Raw genomic sequence first — 13,554 nt, forward strand, 5'->3', positions numbered from 1 at the left:
CAGTGAGGCGCTTAGAGTCCCTGAGTTGCCTACTGCTATTTAGACTCAAATAGTGTGTTCCTGAGTTTTCATTTTTCTTTTAAAATGGCTTCTCTATCTCTTCTCTGTCAGGCAAATGGCTTTTCTCTCTCTTCTCTGTCAAGCATCACATGTGCCTATTTTTATGCCTCTCCTCTCTTTAGCTGGGCTAGAAAATCAAATTATGGAATGGAAAATAATCACTTTTAAAATAAATAAAAATGAAGGTATTAATACTCTTCCACACTTATTTTACCCACCAGACAATAACATTGATTCATTTAGTTTTTTCATCGATCACGTGGTGTGATTTTTTTAATGTTCTGGAAAAGTGAACACCTGATAATTAACCCATGACCTTGTTGACAGTGCTTTAAGACATAAAAGAACAAAAACTTCAAGACATTTGACTAAGCTGTTTTTCACATTAACAAGTTTAATATCAATGTTTAGTCTTCAGAAAGTGTCAAAAAAAAAGGGAGGGTAGTGTGTAATTGTAGTGCCAAGTATTTTTCTGATATGACTCTAGTATCTCATAATAATGCCTAGTTTCCTAAAAAGTCAGCCTTCTTGCCACCTTTAAAGTGACTGTGCTGTCATCTTTGAAGAAAAACAGAGTGTAACGGTCACCAGTTGCTTTAGGTCATGGTCATCCATCAATTAGACCCGTGCTCTGGAGCAAAATGTAACCCTTCCTATGACCAGGACCATGCTTATGGGTGGAGTGTTCAGTTGGGGTTAGGTTCACTGACATGTGGAGATTAGTTAATACTGCTTTGTTTTGGATGTAATTCTATGTGTATTTTAAACAAAACATGCTGGGTAATGTGTAGGAAGATAGATATTCTTTACGCTGTACTTTTCTTTCATATAAAATCATGAGCGATTTAACAAGTGTATGTCATTCACTGTCTTGAAATTGGTATTATAAAATTGTATTTAAAGAATAATTCCATCCACCGCGAATTCTGAAGTTCTGCCATTTCTCACCATCAGCCCCTTGTGCCCCTCCCTCCCACCCTCGGGATATAATAAACCATCTTCTCCGACAACCACATTTTCCTTTTCTTTGTCACAATAAGAGCTTTTGATCAGCAGAACTAGGCTTTCAATACCGAGTTGATTGGAGGCAGGAAAGGAAACTGGATCTAGTGTGTGTGCAACTTCAGCATAGTTTGTTCCTATAGGATTCCTTTAGACTTGATTTGAAATAATGAAAACTGCTCCTGGCCTCCTTCCTGGGGTTTTAGAGAACTCAGGTTTGGAACTGCTCTTTTGAGTCTTTCAGCCCATTTAAAATGACACATTTCAATTGTGTTCATAGGTAGTGAGTGGTTCAGGGATAAAGGACTGGATTGAATTAAACCTGGATTTACTCCCAGCGGCTGCCAGCGATTCCCTTAATCTCTTAATGCCTCAGTTACTCTATTCTCCAGTTTCTCTGTTTGTTGGTACTTAAAGTTCTGGGAAGAAAGGTGCTACGAATGAAAAACATAGCCAACACGAATAAGTTGAAAATATGAAAAAACGTGGCATTTAAAAATTAACCTCTGTATGAATTATTCTAACCAAAAGTGTTTCTGCCTGAATGTTTGTAAAAGAAAAACATGGCTGCTGTCCCACTGAGCGCCTCAAAAAGTTGAGCGAAAATTATATTGGAAAACATTAAGGCCCTGTTTTTTTCTTTTACATCTTTATTGGAGTATAATTGCTTTACAATGATGTGTTAGTTTCTGCTTATAACAAAGTGAATCAGTTATACATATACATATGTTCCCATATCTCTTCCCTCTTGCGTCTCCCTCCCACCCTCCCTATCCCACCCCTCTAGGTGGTCACAGAGCACCGAGCTGATCTCCCTGTGCTATGCGGCTGCTTCCCACTAGCTATCTGTTTTATGTTTGGTAGTGTATATATGTCCATGCCATAAATGCTGGAGAATGTGTGGAGATAAGGCCCTATTTTGAGTGCCGTGAGTCTGAGCTACTCCAGTCCTTGCCACCTGAGTCCTAGGGACCGTCGAAGTGAGCCTTCTTTCTCTGCGGCCAATTTCTTCTCTCAACTCTGGGGCATTTATTCTACTCCGTAGAGGAAAGCCATGTACTGATTTGTGCTGTTCGTCAATCGCTTCCTTTTTCCTGAATGTAATTGCTACTCTCTGATGAAACGTTCAGATTTCCTTGGAAAAGACTAAATAGCTGTAAACACTTTATTAAGCATGTGTATGTCATTCTCTGGGATGTTTAGCCAAACGGCCAGCTCTTCTCGGTGGGAAAGAGATCCAGCCCTGCACAGCCCAATTCAAGGCTCCCGCTTGAGCCAAGTCCTCAGGTCCCGAATTTCCCGCTGACCCGCTCCTGGGCGAGGCCGCCAAGCCCCCGTCCACCCCCCAGACCCTTCTAAGTCGGGCTGCAAGGAGACCAGGGCATCGGCCCCGAGCTGACCGCTGCTCTCGGGGCCGCCCCCGCAGGGCCAGGGCCCGCCCTCGGCAGCCCAGCTCCAGCTGCAGGTCCTGGCCCCGCATACGCCCCCCCACCCCCGCCCCCACGTCCAGGAGCCGAACGTCCCTCCCCACGCGCGTCCCCGGGCCCCGGACGGGCGCGGCAACGGAAGCCGGAGTACGGGAGAGGGATGCGGAACTGCAGCCAGGGACGGGGGAGGGGGCGTGCGGCCTCTGAACAGTGGGGACTGGGTGGGGCGGCCCAGTCCTCGCGAGATTTCGGCCCTGACGAGAGGCTGAAGCGGCTCGGCGGCGGGTCTGGGATGCGCTCGGAGAAGGAGGGAGAGGGGGGCCCAGGGTTGCCCGTTACTACGCGGGGTCCGAGCGGGAAGGAGAAGCCGTCGCCCACTGAAAGCCACTTCCGCCGGGAGTCTCAGCGGCGGGAGCCTGAAGCGCCAGTAGCCTGGTCCTCCGGCTGTGGGGGCGGTGCGGTCGAACCTCGCGAGGAAAAGAGGACGGTCCTCAGCAAGGTGGGGGCGGGGCGATGTGAGGGGCGGGGCCGAAGGTGCGGTATCCCTGCGCTCCGGGGCGGAGCCGCGGGCGCTTCAGCACCGCGGACAGCGGCCGGGCCGCGCTGCCCCCGCGGCGTCTGGGCTGCTAGGGCGCCCTTGACGCGATCTTTTCTGGCTTTGGAGGAAGGAAAGTCACTTCAGCCTGTAGGTGTTTCCCGTCGAGGCTGGGACGCTGGGCTTACCAGTGCCGGGCAGTAGCCTTCCACGTTGCCGAGGGTCCGGTCCGGTCCAGGGGAGACGGCGCAGCCGGGAGAGCAGAGCCCGTGGCGCTGGAGTGGACGCGGGTGGACCCTGCGGGCGGGAGGCGGAAGATGCTGCTGTGGATGTTGCCCTGCATGTACCTTACCTCCTGGTAGGGAGCGTGGAGGCGGGCACATACCAACAGTTATCTGGTTTTAATGAAAAGATTTTATGAAAAACGGCTGCTATGCCCAGCCTTTTCTGACCTCACCGATCCCTTTTACATTATTCAGCCCTTGTTGTTCTTTTGACAGCCATGTTCTCCATGCGTATGTTCCTTAATCTTTACTAAAATGCGTGTTTCTGCTGGACTCCTGGGTTAGATTTTACTCTGAGCATAAACACAGGTGACCAAGCTTTCAGGTAAGCTTAATACAGTGCTAGTGAAAGGAAACCCAGCCAGCGTTTCTCCCCAGGTGGTCATCCGGCGGCTTCCTCCCAGCCTCACCAAGGAGCAGCTGGAACAGCAGCTTCACCCCCTTCCTGCACACGATTACTTCGGGCTCTTTACTGCTGATCTCAGGTGAGAAGATTTTACCAACGTTAAGAGGCTGAGAGGGAGTTCCCTGGTGGCCTAATGGTTAGGACTCGGAGCCCGGGTTCAACCCCTGGTCGGGGAACTAAGGTCCCACCAGCTGTGCGGCATGGCCAAAAAAAAAAAAGGCTGAGAGGTTTTGTCAGTTGATGGTAAAGGAATATAGATAATAGAAGCCATCTCTGTTTCCATCTTCGTTCCCACATATATGCGGAAATCAGTGCAGGCCTTTATTTCTGCAAGTTATTTCTAAGTAGGCAGATAATAAAATTTCCCTAAAATAGATTTGAAGATCTCCGTACCACCACCATAGCCTAAAAAGGAAAGCAGTCTAACAACGTATTAATTTTTTTATTTTGGATATCACTAAACCTTACTTCATATAACCTTTTAAAGTAAATTGTATTAAGATATAAGAAAGAAAAGTGAATAAATAATAGATGTATAACCTAATGAATTTTTACAAGTGAACACACCCATGTAACTAAGACCAGATAAAGAGGCAGAATATTCCAGACCCCAGCAGCCCCTAGTGTTCCCTTCTATCACTGACATCCCCACCCTCAACCCACGCCCACTAAGTTATATCTTTTTCAGTTACCTTTTACAGCTTGGTAGGAAGATGTTTCTGACAATAATTTAACACTTCAAAATCTCCTTTTTATTAAAAAAGAGAGCAGACCTCAAGTTAGCCCAACAGATGACAGTTCAGCTAGAATTTGGTGATTTTCACTATGTGATTTCTTATTATCTTTATTATTCTTTTTCTCTTCAATATCATGAGTTCTCATTTATGGTAGCCATTATAAACTTTCCTTTTGAATAAATACATTTAAGTAAAAAAATGTCAGTTCAGTCAAAGAAAAATATCACAGGTAAATGTAGATTTGGTTAAAAAAAAACACAACATAAACATGATTTTTTGAAATGACTAAAGTTTAGGAAAACTAGTACAGTTACGGGAGGTCAGGCACTGGACTCAGAGTGACTCAGATTGGAATCCCAGTCCCACCATTTTACTAACTGCTCCCTCTGTGAGCACCTAATTTCTCTGAGCCTCAGTGTTCTCATCTGTGAAATGGGGTTGAAAGTTCCCACCTATGAAGGACATTGGTAGCTGTGAGCTAGAGGGGAAAGGCTTAGTTCTTCTGTAGATCCTATGCCATGTGCTACAATAAATACCCTTTTAAGATACCTAAATGTGTTCTCTAAATCAGTAAAGGAGCTCATTTACAATACAACATTTCCTTCTCTGAATGAATCGTGACTGGGTTGTATTGCAGTCATGATACGTGATTAGGGATGATCTTTGAATAACCTTGCCTTTGATTTTCTACCTCTGAGCACCAGTATTTTAACCCTGGCTCTGTGCAGTAGAAAAACCAACCTAAAGTGTCTCTCCCAAATCATTAAAAAGATCTCGGTTAATATTTTGTTCGTTTTTGGTTTATTTGCTAAAGAATATCCAGATTGCTGTAATTAACTGACAAATGGTTCTTTGACATAAAGGTTTTATCTGAAGTAGTTTGTTGTATCCAGAAAAGAAGAAAAAAAAAAAGACAAAATTAAAAGAAGTCTTAAGTTTTTTACTGTTTTCATTGTTATCTCTTCTTTCAGTCTTTATCCTCATCTCTATTCAAGAGCATACATTAATTTTAGAAATCCTGATGACATCCTGCTTTTTAGAGATCGTTTTGATGGATATATCTTCATTGACAGTAAAGGTTGGGTCATTGGCTTTTTAAAATCTTTATTGTAATATCTAAGTACATTAATTAAGTTTTGCTGGATGTTTGTGAATTTTAATTGAGTCCTTAGATGCTAATCTAAAATAAATTCATAAATTTTGAGTATGTTATTGTGATTATGGGTTTATGTTAAAAATTAAAATTACATATAAACCAAAGAATTAATAGCAGTTTTGTGTAGTAGTGACAGCCTAGTTAGGTATCATCATCAGAGAGTGAAGTTTTTCACATAAATGAGTTTTCTGGATAAGTGAACTTTTTACTCTTTTATGGTCCCAAAGTAAATTATTTTATCCTGGTACTATGCACTAGGCATCATGGATGCAGCACTGAAAATGAAGCAGACATTGTCCCTGTCTGTCTGAAGCCCTGCTCTCCTCCTGGTTCTTGACTTTATTCTGAGTAGTTGAGGATAAAATAAATACTCAAAAGTGTCTTCCAGATACATGAGAGTTAAAGTATCATAGCCCTCTGGCAAACGTGAAAGCGATCACTCAGCGGGTTTGGCAGCAGGGTGGAAGTGTTCCCTCTCTCCGTGAGGCAGATGCTGTCCGCGAGCGTTTCTGTGTGTCTGTTCCCCGCCACCCCTACATAACAACAGAGTCAGCTTCAAGTCACTTTCATTCTAGATTTTTCTATTTGAAGCAAATCTTACCTGGATATCATGAACATCCTTTGAAACCCTCTCTTTTAGCTGAGTGTCTCTTGTAAACAGAGTCATTTCCTTGAACTCATATACCAGATTGATAATTAAATTAACCTTTTAAAATTAAAAAATATAAGATGTTACTAGGACACCTATTGAAAGGTATTCCAAAATAAACTCTTTGGTGGGAGAGCGATAAGGTTTATTGAGGTAGAAATTACATATGGTAAAAAAAAAAACACTTTAAGGTATACAGTTTAAAGAATTTTGAATGTATTCAGTCATGTAACCACAACTACAATATGAGGAATTGTGTTATTTAGTAAATAAGTGCTCATCCTTTGTTTAAATCTGGAGTTTGATGTGCTAAGATTACTGTTACTTGAAAGTATAATTATATTTTAAACAGTAATATTGTCAATGCTATGCTCAGTGCTTAAGTAAGCTAGACTATTGTTTTAAAATGAATACAGAATTTCAGAATGGCTTTTGTAATTTGTTTCCTGTTAAAGGCCTAGAATATCCTGCAGTGGTAGAATTTGCTCCATTCCAGAAGACAGCCAAAAAGAAGCTAAAGAAAAAAGATACCCAAGCTGGAAGCATTGAAGATGGTGAGTCCTTTTTCAAATGCTGGATTGTGAAACTGCATTAAACACATTGGTCAAATTAAACACATTGGTCAAATATAATTTCTCTCCCTATATGGGGAAGAATATATTTATTTTCTTTCTATCTTAATTTACAGATCCAGAATATAAGAAGTTTTTAGAAACTTACTGTGTGGAGGAGGAGAAAACTAATGCCAATCCTGAAACTCTTCTGGGGGACATAGAGGCAAAGACAAGAGAACTTATTGGTCTGTTTTGCTCATTTTTTTCCTCTTTATTGAGATATGTATTTGTAGAGTGTATATTTGTTTTTCCTTTTTCATGATTATTATAGAAAATTGACACATGTGACAGGCTTGGCAGAAATACAGAGTATTTCCCAGTTTTGACAAAAGGAAAAGGGTAGCAGGATGGTAACTGGGGAAAATATTTCTGAGCATCTGTTGATGGAGGGAGAACACCTGAGTTTTCAGTTACAGTCACTTTGTTTCAAAGTTATGACGCTGCTGAATGAGCAGTAGAGAAGACATTGGAGTGCTGTGTGCCGGGCTGCATCAGGTAAGCTTAGGTCTCAAAGTTGAAGTCAGTCATCTTTGCAAAGAGCAGTCATAGAAAGGAGATGCTTTGCTTAAGTATGAGGTCATCTTGCTGTTGTTCAAAAAACTATCAAGGCCCCTGAGCGAGTGAGGCAGATGAGTGGATAAGCCCAGCCAGAGCACAGAATCTGGTTTGAATCAGGCCTTCAACCCTCTACCCCCAAGTGGAATATTTTGGAAACGGCTCTCTCCTAGCAGCATTCCCCCAGAACTCAAGAGTAGACGTGAAACTCCTTTCTCTATCAGGCAACCTGTTTGTCTCTCCCAAACATGCTTTTAAGTGTCTCCCTTCCTGCCTCTGCTGGGGCTGGGGCCTCACCGTGCAGCCCGGTGCCCCTCCCACCTGTTCTGCCCTCCCTTCCCCATGCCTACCTCCTGCTCACCCACCAAGACTTACAGGACAGAATGGTTACACTGTTGATAATGTATCTTCTTATTTGTCTGTCTCTCTCTGCATTAACTCTCCTCTCACTTTGTCTCTCCACCCCCCAAGAGAACTGTATTTTTGTCTTTGTAGTCTTAGCATGTAATTGCTTGAACAAGTTTAGGTATTTGGTAAATGTGTGTTGAGTAAATTAATAAAAAAAGGTTAACATTGAAGCGTTCTTCGTTAGTCTAATAATGAAGTTCTATATTTTATAAGAGGTGATTTAATGTGAGGCTCGAAGGATCTTTAATCACTAAAGTATTTATGGAGATGTGCTTAGCACATGTTGACTGGGTACCGACTCTGAGCCTGGGCACGGGGACAGCACTGGAACAGGACACACAGGCTTCTGCCCTCATGCAGCTGCCCTCCTACTGGGGTGACTGTAGCAAACACATGCAGAAATGCTCAAGCCAGAGTATTTCCACTTGTGATAAGTGCCACAGACGTAATGGAATAGAATAATGGGATAGAGAGAGAGGCCCCTCTGAGACTGTATTTGAGCCGAGACCAGCTGGGCCAAGAGATGGAAGAAGGGGGAACTCCAAACACAAGGGCTGGAGGCTGGAGCTCTGGGCCTGCAGGAGCAGGGCGCACGCCTGTGTGCTTGGCACATGGTGGGCAAGGAGCAGAGTAGCTGGAGAGGTGGGACCACAGCATGATGGGCTGGATTTTATTTGAGGGACAGCTGGGGACCGAGGGAGTGATGTGGTCTGATTGATTTTTTTTCCCCGTCACTCTGGTTGCTCCATAAGATGGAGAAGCTGGGCTCTGGTTAGGAGGCCCTCGCTGTCGTCAGGGAAGGCTGCATGAACGAGGGTGGCAGAGTCAGCATGTGTTCTGGAGGTTGAACTGACCAGACCGGCAGAGGATTGGGTGTGAGGGTAAGAAAGCAGAAAGGATCAAAGCCTCCAGGAGCCTGACTTGAGCAGATCAGTGGGTTATGGCACCAGGACTGACGTGGGGAGGAAACAGTATTGAGGGCAAATCGTGATTTCACTGTAGAACATGATAAATTTCAGAAGAGTTAAACGAAGCAGCAAATTAGAAATTATTTACAGAACTCACCCTCCTCGTCCTGCTTCTTTACTGTTTCTTCTTAAATGCCCTTGTGCAGGGCCGCTGCAGGGAAGTAGCAAGATCTGCCACTTCTGGGCAGTTGTTAGATATCCACTTGCTGATCACACACACACATCCCCCACCAGAGTCCAGCCACCCTCCTGCAGAGGAGGGACGAGCCTGTCCTCTCCCGTTCCCAGCATCTCGCCCAGTGCTCGGTGCACAGTAGGTGCACCGTAATTGTTTACTGAATGAATGAATGTGACTTAGAATCCACTAGCCCAGGACGAGCCTGTAGAACTGTGACTCCTCTTTCTGCCTATTTAAATTTAGTCTTAATCGGGCAATTCGTGGCAAATGCCTTTTTCTTTTCTTAGATTTTGACCTTTAGTGGATTCTTATGGTCAAGGCTGAGCAGTGTGGGTTAAAGGCAAATGTTAGTTCACTCTGAAGTTGCAGATTAGCGCAGGCATATCAGGGTCTTCAGAGCGCGGACAGACCTGGGCTCAGGTCCCAGCTCTGAGACTTAGCAGCCGTGGGACCGGCTTCCTCATACGTGGTTGTCGCCAAGCCTAGTAAGCGAGAACGGTTCTGCTGTTGGTTAAATCAGTGTTGTACTGCGTGGTTGTGCATCTTGTATTTAGTAAATGATACACTTTTATGGCTTGTAAAGCACTTTCTTATACAGGGTCCTATTTACCCACCACATCAGTCCTTTGGGGGAGCAAGGCGGGTGTTTGTAAGGAAGGAGGGAAGGCGGGTGGAGCCTCAGCATCGGCTCCCCAGCCCCACCCGGGTAGGTCTCAGCTCTGCCCTAGTTGACAAGCCCAGAACCACCGCTGTACAGGGCAGAGTCCTCACGCCTCTCCAGCCCCGCCCTGACCCCATGGGTGCCAACATCTGTGGGTGCTCAAGTCCCCTCTGTAAAATGGCATTATATTTGCACGCAGCTTACCCACATCCTACTGTATACGGTAAGTCATGTCCAGATTACTTGTAATACCTGATACACTGTGAATGCTATGGAAATAGTTGCCACTGAGTTGCAAAGTCAAAGTTTTGCTTTTTAGAACTTTCTGGAATTTTTTTTCCCATATATTTTTGATCCACAATTGGTTGAATCTGCGGATGTGGAACCAGTGGATATGGAGGGCCGTCTGTATATAAATACGTTATAACGTTTGGGAAGTTTAATGTATTGTTTTCATTTTGCTTTTTTGCTTTATACATTTTTGTGAGTAATGTATGGGACTCCCTTAAGACTCAGGAATTAAATGCCTAGTGTGTATAAGTCTGTCAGTGCCTCCAAATTACTTGACTTTATAGTGATAGAGTAGGAAAGTTTTAAAATGATACAGTCTTCCCTTAATTATTTTAAAGATTAAATTGAAAGCAAGTATTTAAAATAAAGAAATCTTATTTTAGAGTTAAACACTACATTGCAATTTTTGTATTTTAGCTAGAAGAACCACACCTCTTTTGGAGTATATTAAAAGTAGAAAATTAGAAAAGCAGGTAGGTCTGGCCTTTTACCCAGTGAATAGCCTTCTTGTTCCCATCATGTCTGTGCAGACAGTTTATACACATACTTTCCACATCTTTAGAGAATTCGAGAAGAAAAGCGAGAAGAACGGAGGAGGAGGGAGTTGGAAAGGAAGCGCTTACGGGAAGAAGAGATAAGAAGGAGAAGGGAAGAGGAGAGAGGTAAGAGGAGAGCCGCGGAAGAACAGCAGAAAACTGCTGGGAAAGAAGTAAGGAGGAAGGTAATTTCGAGGAGACATTTCATTTCTGTTTTCCAAAAATGGTCCAACCTTTTAGGTATTTTAGCTCTTCAGAACTTGCAGAACATTTTCATTAGTGTAGTCTTTCACAATTATAGTTCTTTTTCTCTGTTCTATGACAGTGGTTCTCAGATGGTGTTCCCTGAGCCCCAGGGCTTTCTTGAGCTTGCTGTGTTTGGGGGACCACATGGGTGGAAGAGTGGGCGAGGACCAGGTTCCTGGGTGTGACAGAAGCACTTCACCCAGAGGAGCCCACATTTAAATGTCGTAGGCTGGGCTTCTGCTTATATTTGCCTTTCAAGAAAGATTTCCTAACTAAAACACTACACATTTGAAACCCGCTGGCTTTGTGTCTACTGGCCTTTCTTTATGCTGACGGACTCATAGAACTGGGTTGTATCATTTCTTTTGTGGTAGCAGCAATGGTTTCTACATCTCTTGCCCAACTTTTCCTTTGACTGATGCATTCATTTATGAGGGTGGTTTAATTCCCACAGAGGGAATTATCCTCTATGTAAAATTTTTTGCCTAAATTGGGGTCAGCCCCTACCTTCTTAGTATTCTGCTCAGATGACTTTAAGCCTAGATTTCAACCTCATGTGAATCTTACCTCTTCCACAAAGGGTTTAAGGTGCCTTTTAGGGATTCATTAACATTGTATAATATAAAGGAAAAAAATGGAAGGTCAGGACTTGAGGGAACAGAGGCAGAAAGGAAAGGATAGGGAAGAGACCACAGTTGCCGTAGTTGAGCCATAGATTCGTTTCTGATATGCTCGGCAGTCAAAAACAGAAAAGTTGATCAGAAACGTAGTTTTCACTATCCATGAGGAGAAAACATGCCATTTCTTCAAGGAAAGCAAAGCTTTTTCTAGGCCTTTGCTTCTAAAACAATGTCTCCCGTAGGTGGTCCTATGGGGTTCACTAGCAATGGAGGGGACTTCTTAACCATATTCCTGTGACACACACAGCCATCTGTATCGATCAGAACTGACTGGGCTATGCTGCAGTAAAAATAGTCTCAAGGTCTCATTGGTTTCGTGCAGCTAAGGTTCTCTTCTTGTTCACATTACGTGTCCATTGTGCATTGCTCATCATAGCCATTCAGTGAGCCAAGCCGACGAGGGTCCGTCTTGCATTTGCTTCCGCAGTCGTTATGAAGTGGAAGGAGGTGTGTAACACAGCAGGTTGCACACTGGTTCTTAAACCTTCCACACAGAAGTGACAGGTCCCATGTGCCCACATTCCACTGGCCAAAACGCGGTGCACGTCCCCACCTACTCTCAAGCTGAGGGACATTGCAAGTGCTAGGAGGAAAACCTGGAATAGCTGATGAACAGCACTAATGAATAACATAACCTCTGAAGACTGTTGCTTGAAGTGGCTCTTTTTAAGTTCAAGGATTTGCTGAAAAACTCAACCTGATGGAAGGTGTGGGCCAGGTCATGCTGCTGCAGCACATTTACTGCAAAGATAAAACCTCAGTGGGCAAGATGAGTAGGTAGCCGTTTGACCCGCAAGAAATCAGCCAGAGTGGTTTCCTTCATTTTGGCTTTGATGACAATTGTTACAGATCCATGTAGTTTTAAAATCTCATAATCTGTTAGTAACATTGATGAAATTGAGGAGCCCAGTCAAGATTATTAAATGAAGATCGTCCATCCCACCTCTGCCAGGACATGGACCTAATAATGGGCGTAGCCAGGGTGTCCCTCTGGAAATAACTCTGAGAGTGTTCTCTGTTTGTCCATGTGGTTTAAGTATGAACACAGTTCTTCATAACAAAAGTGTAGCAGATATACTTCCTATAACAATCATATGTAGTCTCAGCAGTATAAACTAACAGCCCTTGAAAGATAATAAAATGAAACCTTAATATTACGGGAAGGCCTTTGTCATCTTGGAAAGACAGCTCTGTCATGACCAGGGGGCAAGTAGGTATCCATCTACAGGTATGCAAATATTGTCTAACCTTTTCCTTTACCTTTCTCAGCAAAGAATAATAGCACCTAATGCTTTATATTCTGAAAAGCATTTTTGTCAATAGCTTTGAGAGTTTTTCAAGAAGAATCATTAAAACGTGTAGCCTACAATTTTGCCTATAATTTTAAGTAAGACTTACAGTATTTGGAATATAGCATTTTATTTTTACATGTTTGAATATGGAATTAGAATCCAAAATAAACCAAAGACATAAAAGCAAATGATGTCAAAAAGTAACTGTGGGGCTCTTCATACAGAAACAAAGAAACCAACACAAACTGTGGGGCTCTTCATACAGAAACAAAGAAACCAAGTAACTGTGGGGCTCTTCATACAGAAACAAAGAAACCAACACAGGCACAGCAAGAGAAAGGCTTAGTCTTACTGAATCTGGTAAAACAGAATCCTGGTGGCAGGTTAGACCCCAGTGACGTGGGCCGCCCACAGCTCTGTCCTTCGAGTGTCTGGTGTTCTGACCTGACAGTACATATTTGACTCCCAGGGTGGCCTTTAGTGAGCGTCTGTGCTCAATTTGGGGATCTCTGACCTAAGATTCATCTAGAGAATTCAACTTAAAAAAAGAAAAAAGAAAACCTAAAAAATAAAACCTGTAAAAAAAACCCAAAAGAATTTGTATTAATACCCTAAAAGTAAAGAGGCAGAGAGAGGTCCTCGTGGCTGTTGTTAACAGTAAAGAAGAATATGATTCAAGGAGAGCCACCCAGTGGTTTATTTTCCTCTGAGACTTGAAAACTAAGCAGTGAGCTCAAGTTGAAGTAGGAAGTCAGGTTACCAAAGTCACAAGTAAAATTCCCGAATACTGTATATAAATTGTAGGCTATAAATACTGTATCTGAAAGAGTTGTGCGATCCTTTCCACGAAGCTCTTTAGAAACAGATGT

General features: G+C 43.3%; 1 protein-coding gene across 2 annotated transcripts in view; it reads left to right on the top strand.

Annotated features, from left to right (window-relative positions):
• Positions 1-2,781: 2,781 nt before the first annotated feature.
• UPF3A (UPF3A regulator of nonsense mediated mRNA decay) overlaps positions 2,782-13,554 on the top strand; it is a gene marked incomplete at both ends in the record, with an annotated part of 40,911 nt that continues 30,138 nt past the window's right edge. For both annotated transcript variants that reach the window (XM_082859174.1, XM_082859175.1), the window contains 7 exons: positions 2,782-2,988; positions 3,687-3,793; positions 5,423-5,529; positions 6,712-6,810; positions 6,945-7,055; positions 10,349-10,404; positions 10,494-10,652. In XM_082859174.1, the coding sequence (XP_082715300.1) occupies positions 2,782-2,988; positions 3,687-3,793; positions 5,423-5,529; positions 6,712-6,810; positions 6,945-7,055; positions 10,349-10,404; positions 10,494-10,652 (846 nt within the window). The remainder of the gene's footprint in view (positions 2,989-3,686; positions 3,794-5,422; positions 5,530-6,711; positions 6,811-6,944; positions 7,056-10,348; positions 10,405-10,493; positions 10,653-13,554) is intronic.

The sequence above is a fragment of the Leucopleurus acutus genome, assembly GCF_964270905.1.
Source record: "Leucopleurus acutus genome assembly, chromosome: 18".
Classification (NCBI taxonomy): Eukaryota; Metazoa; Chordata; class Mammalia; order Artiodactyla; family Delphinidae; genus Leucopleurus; species Leucopleurus acutus.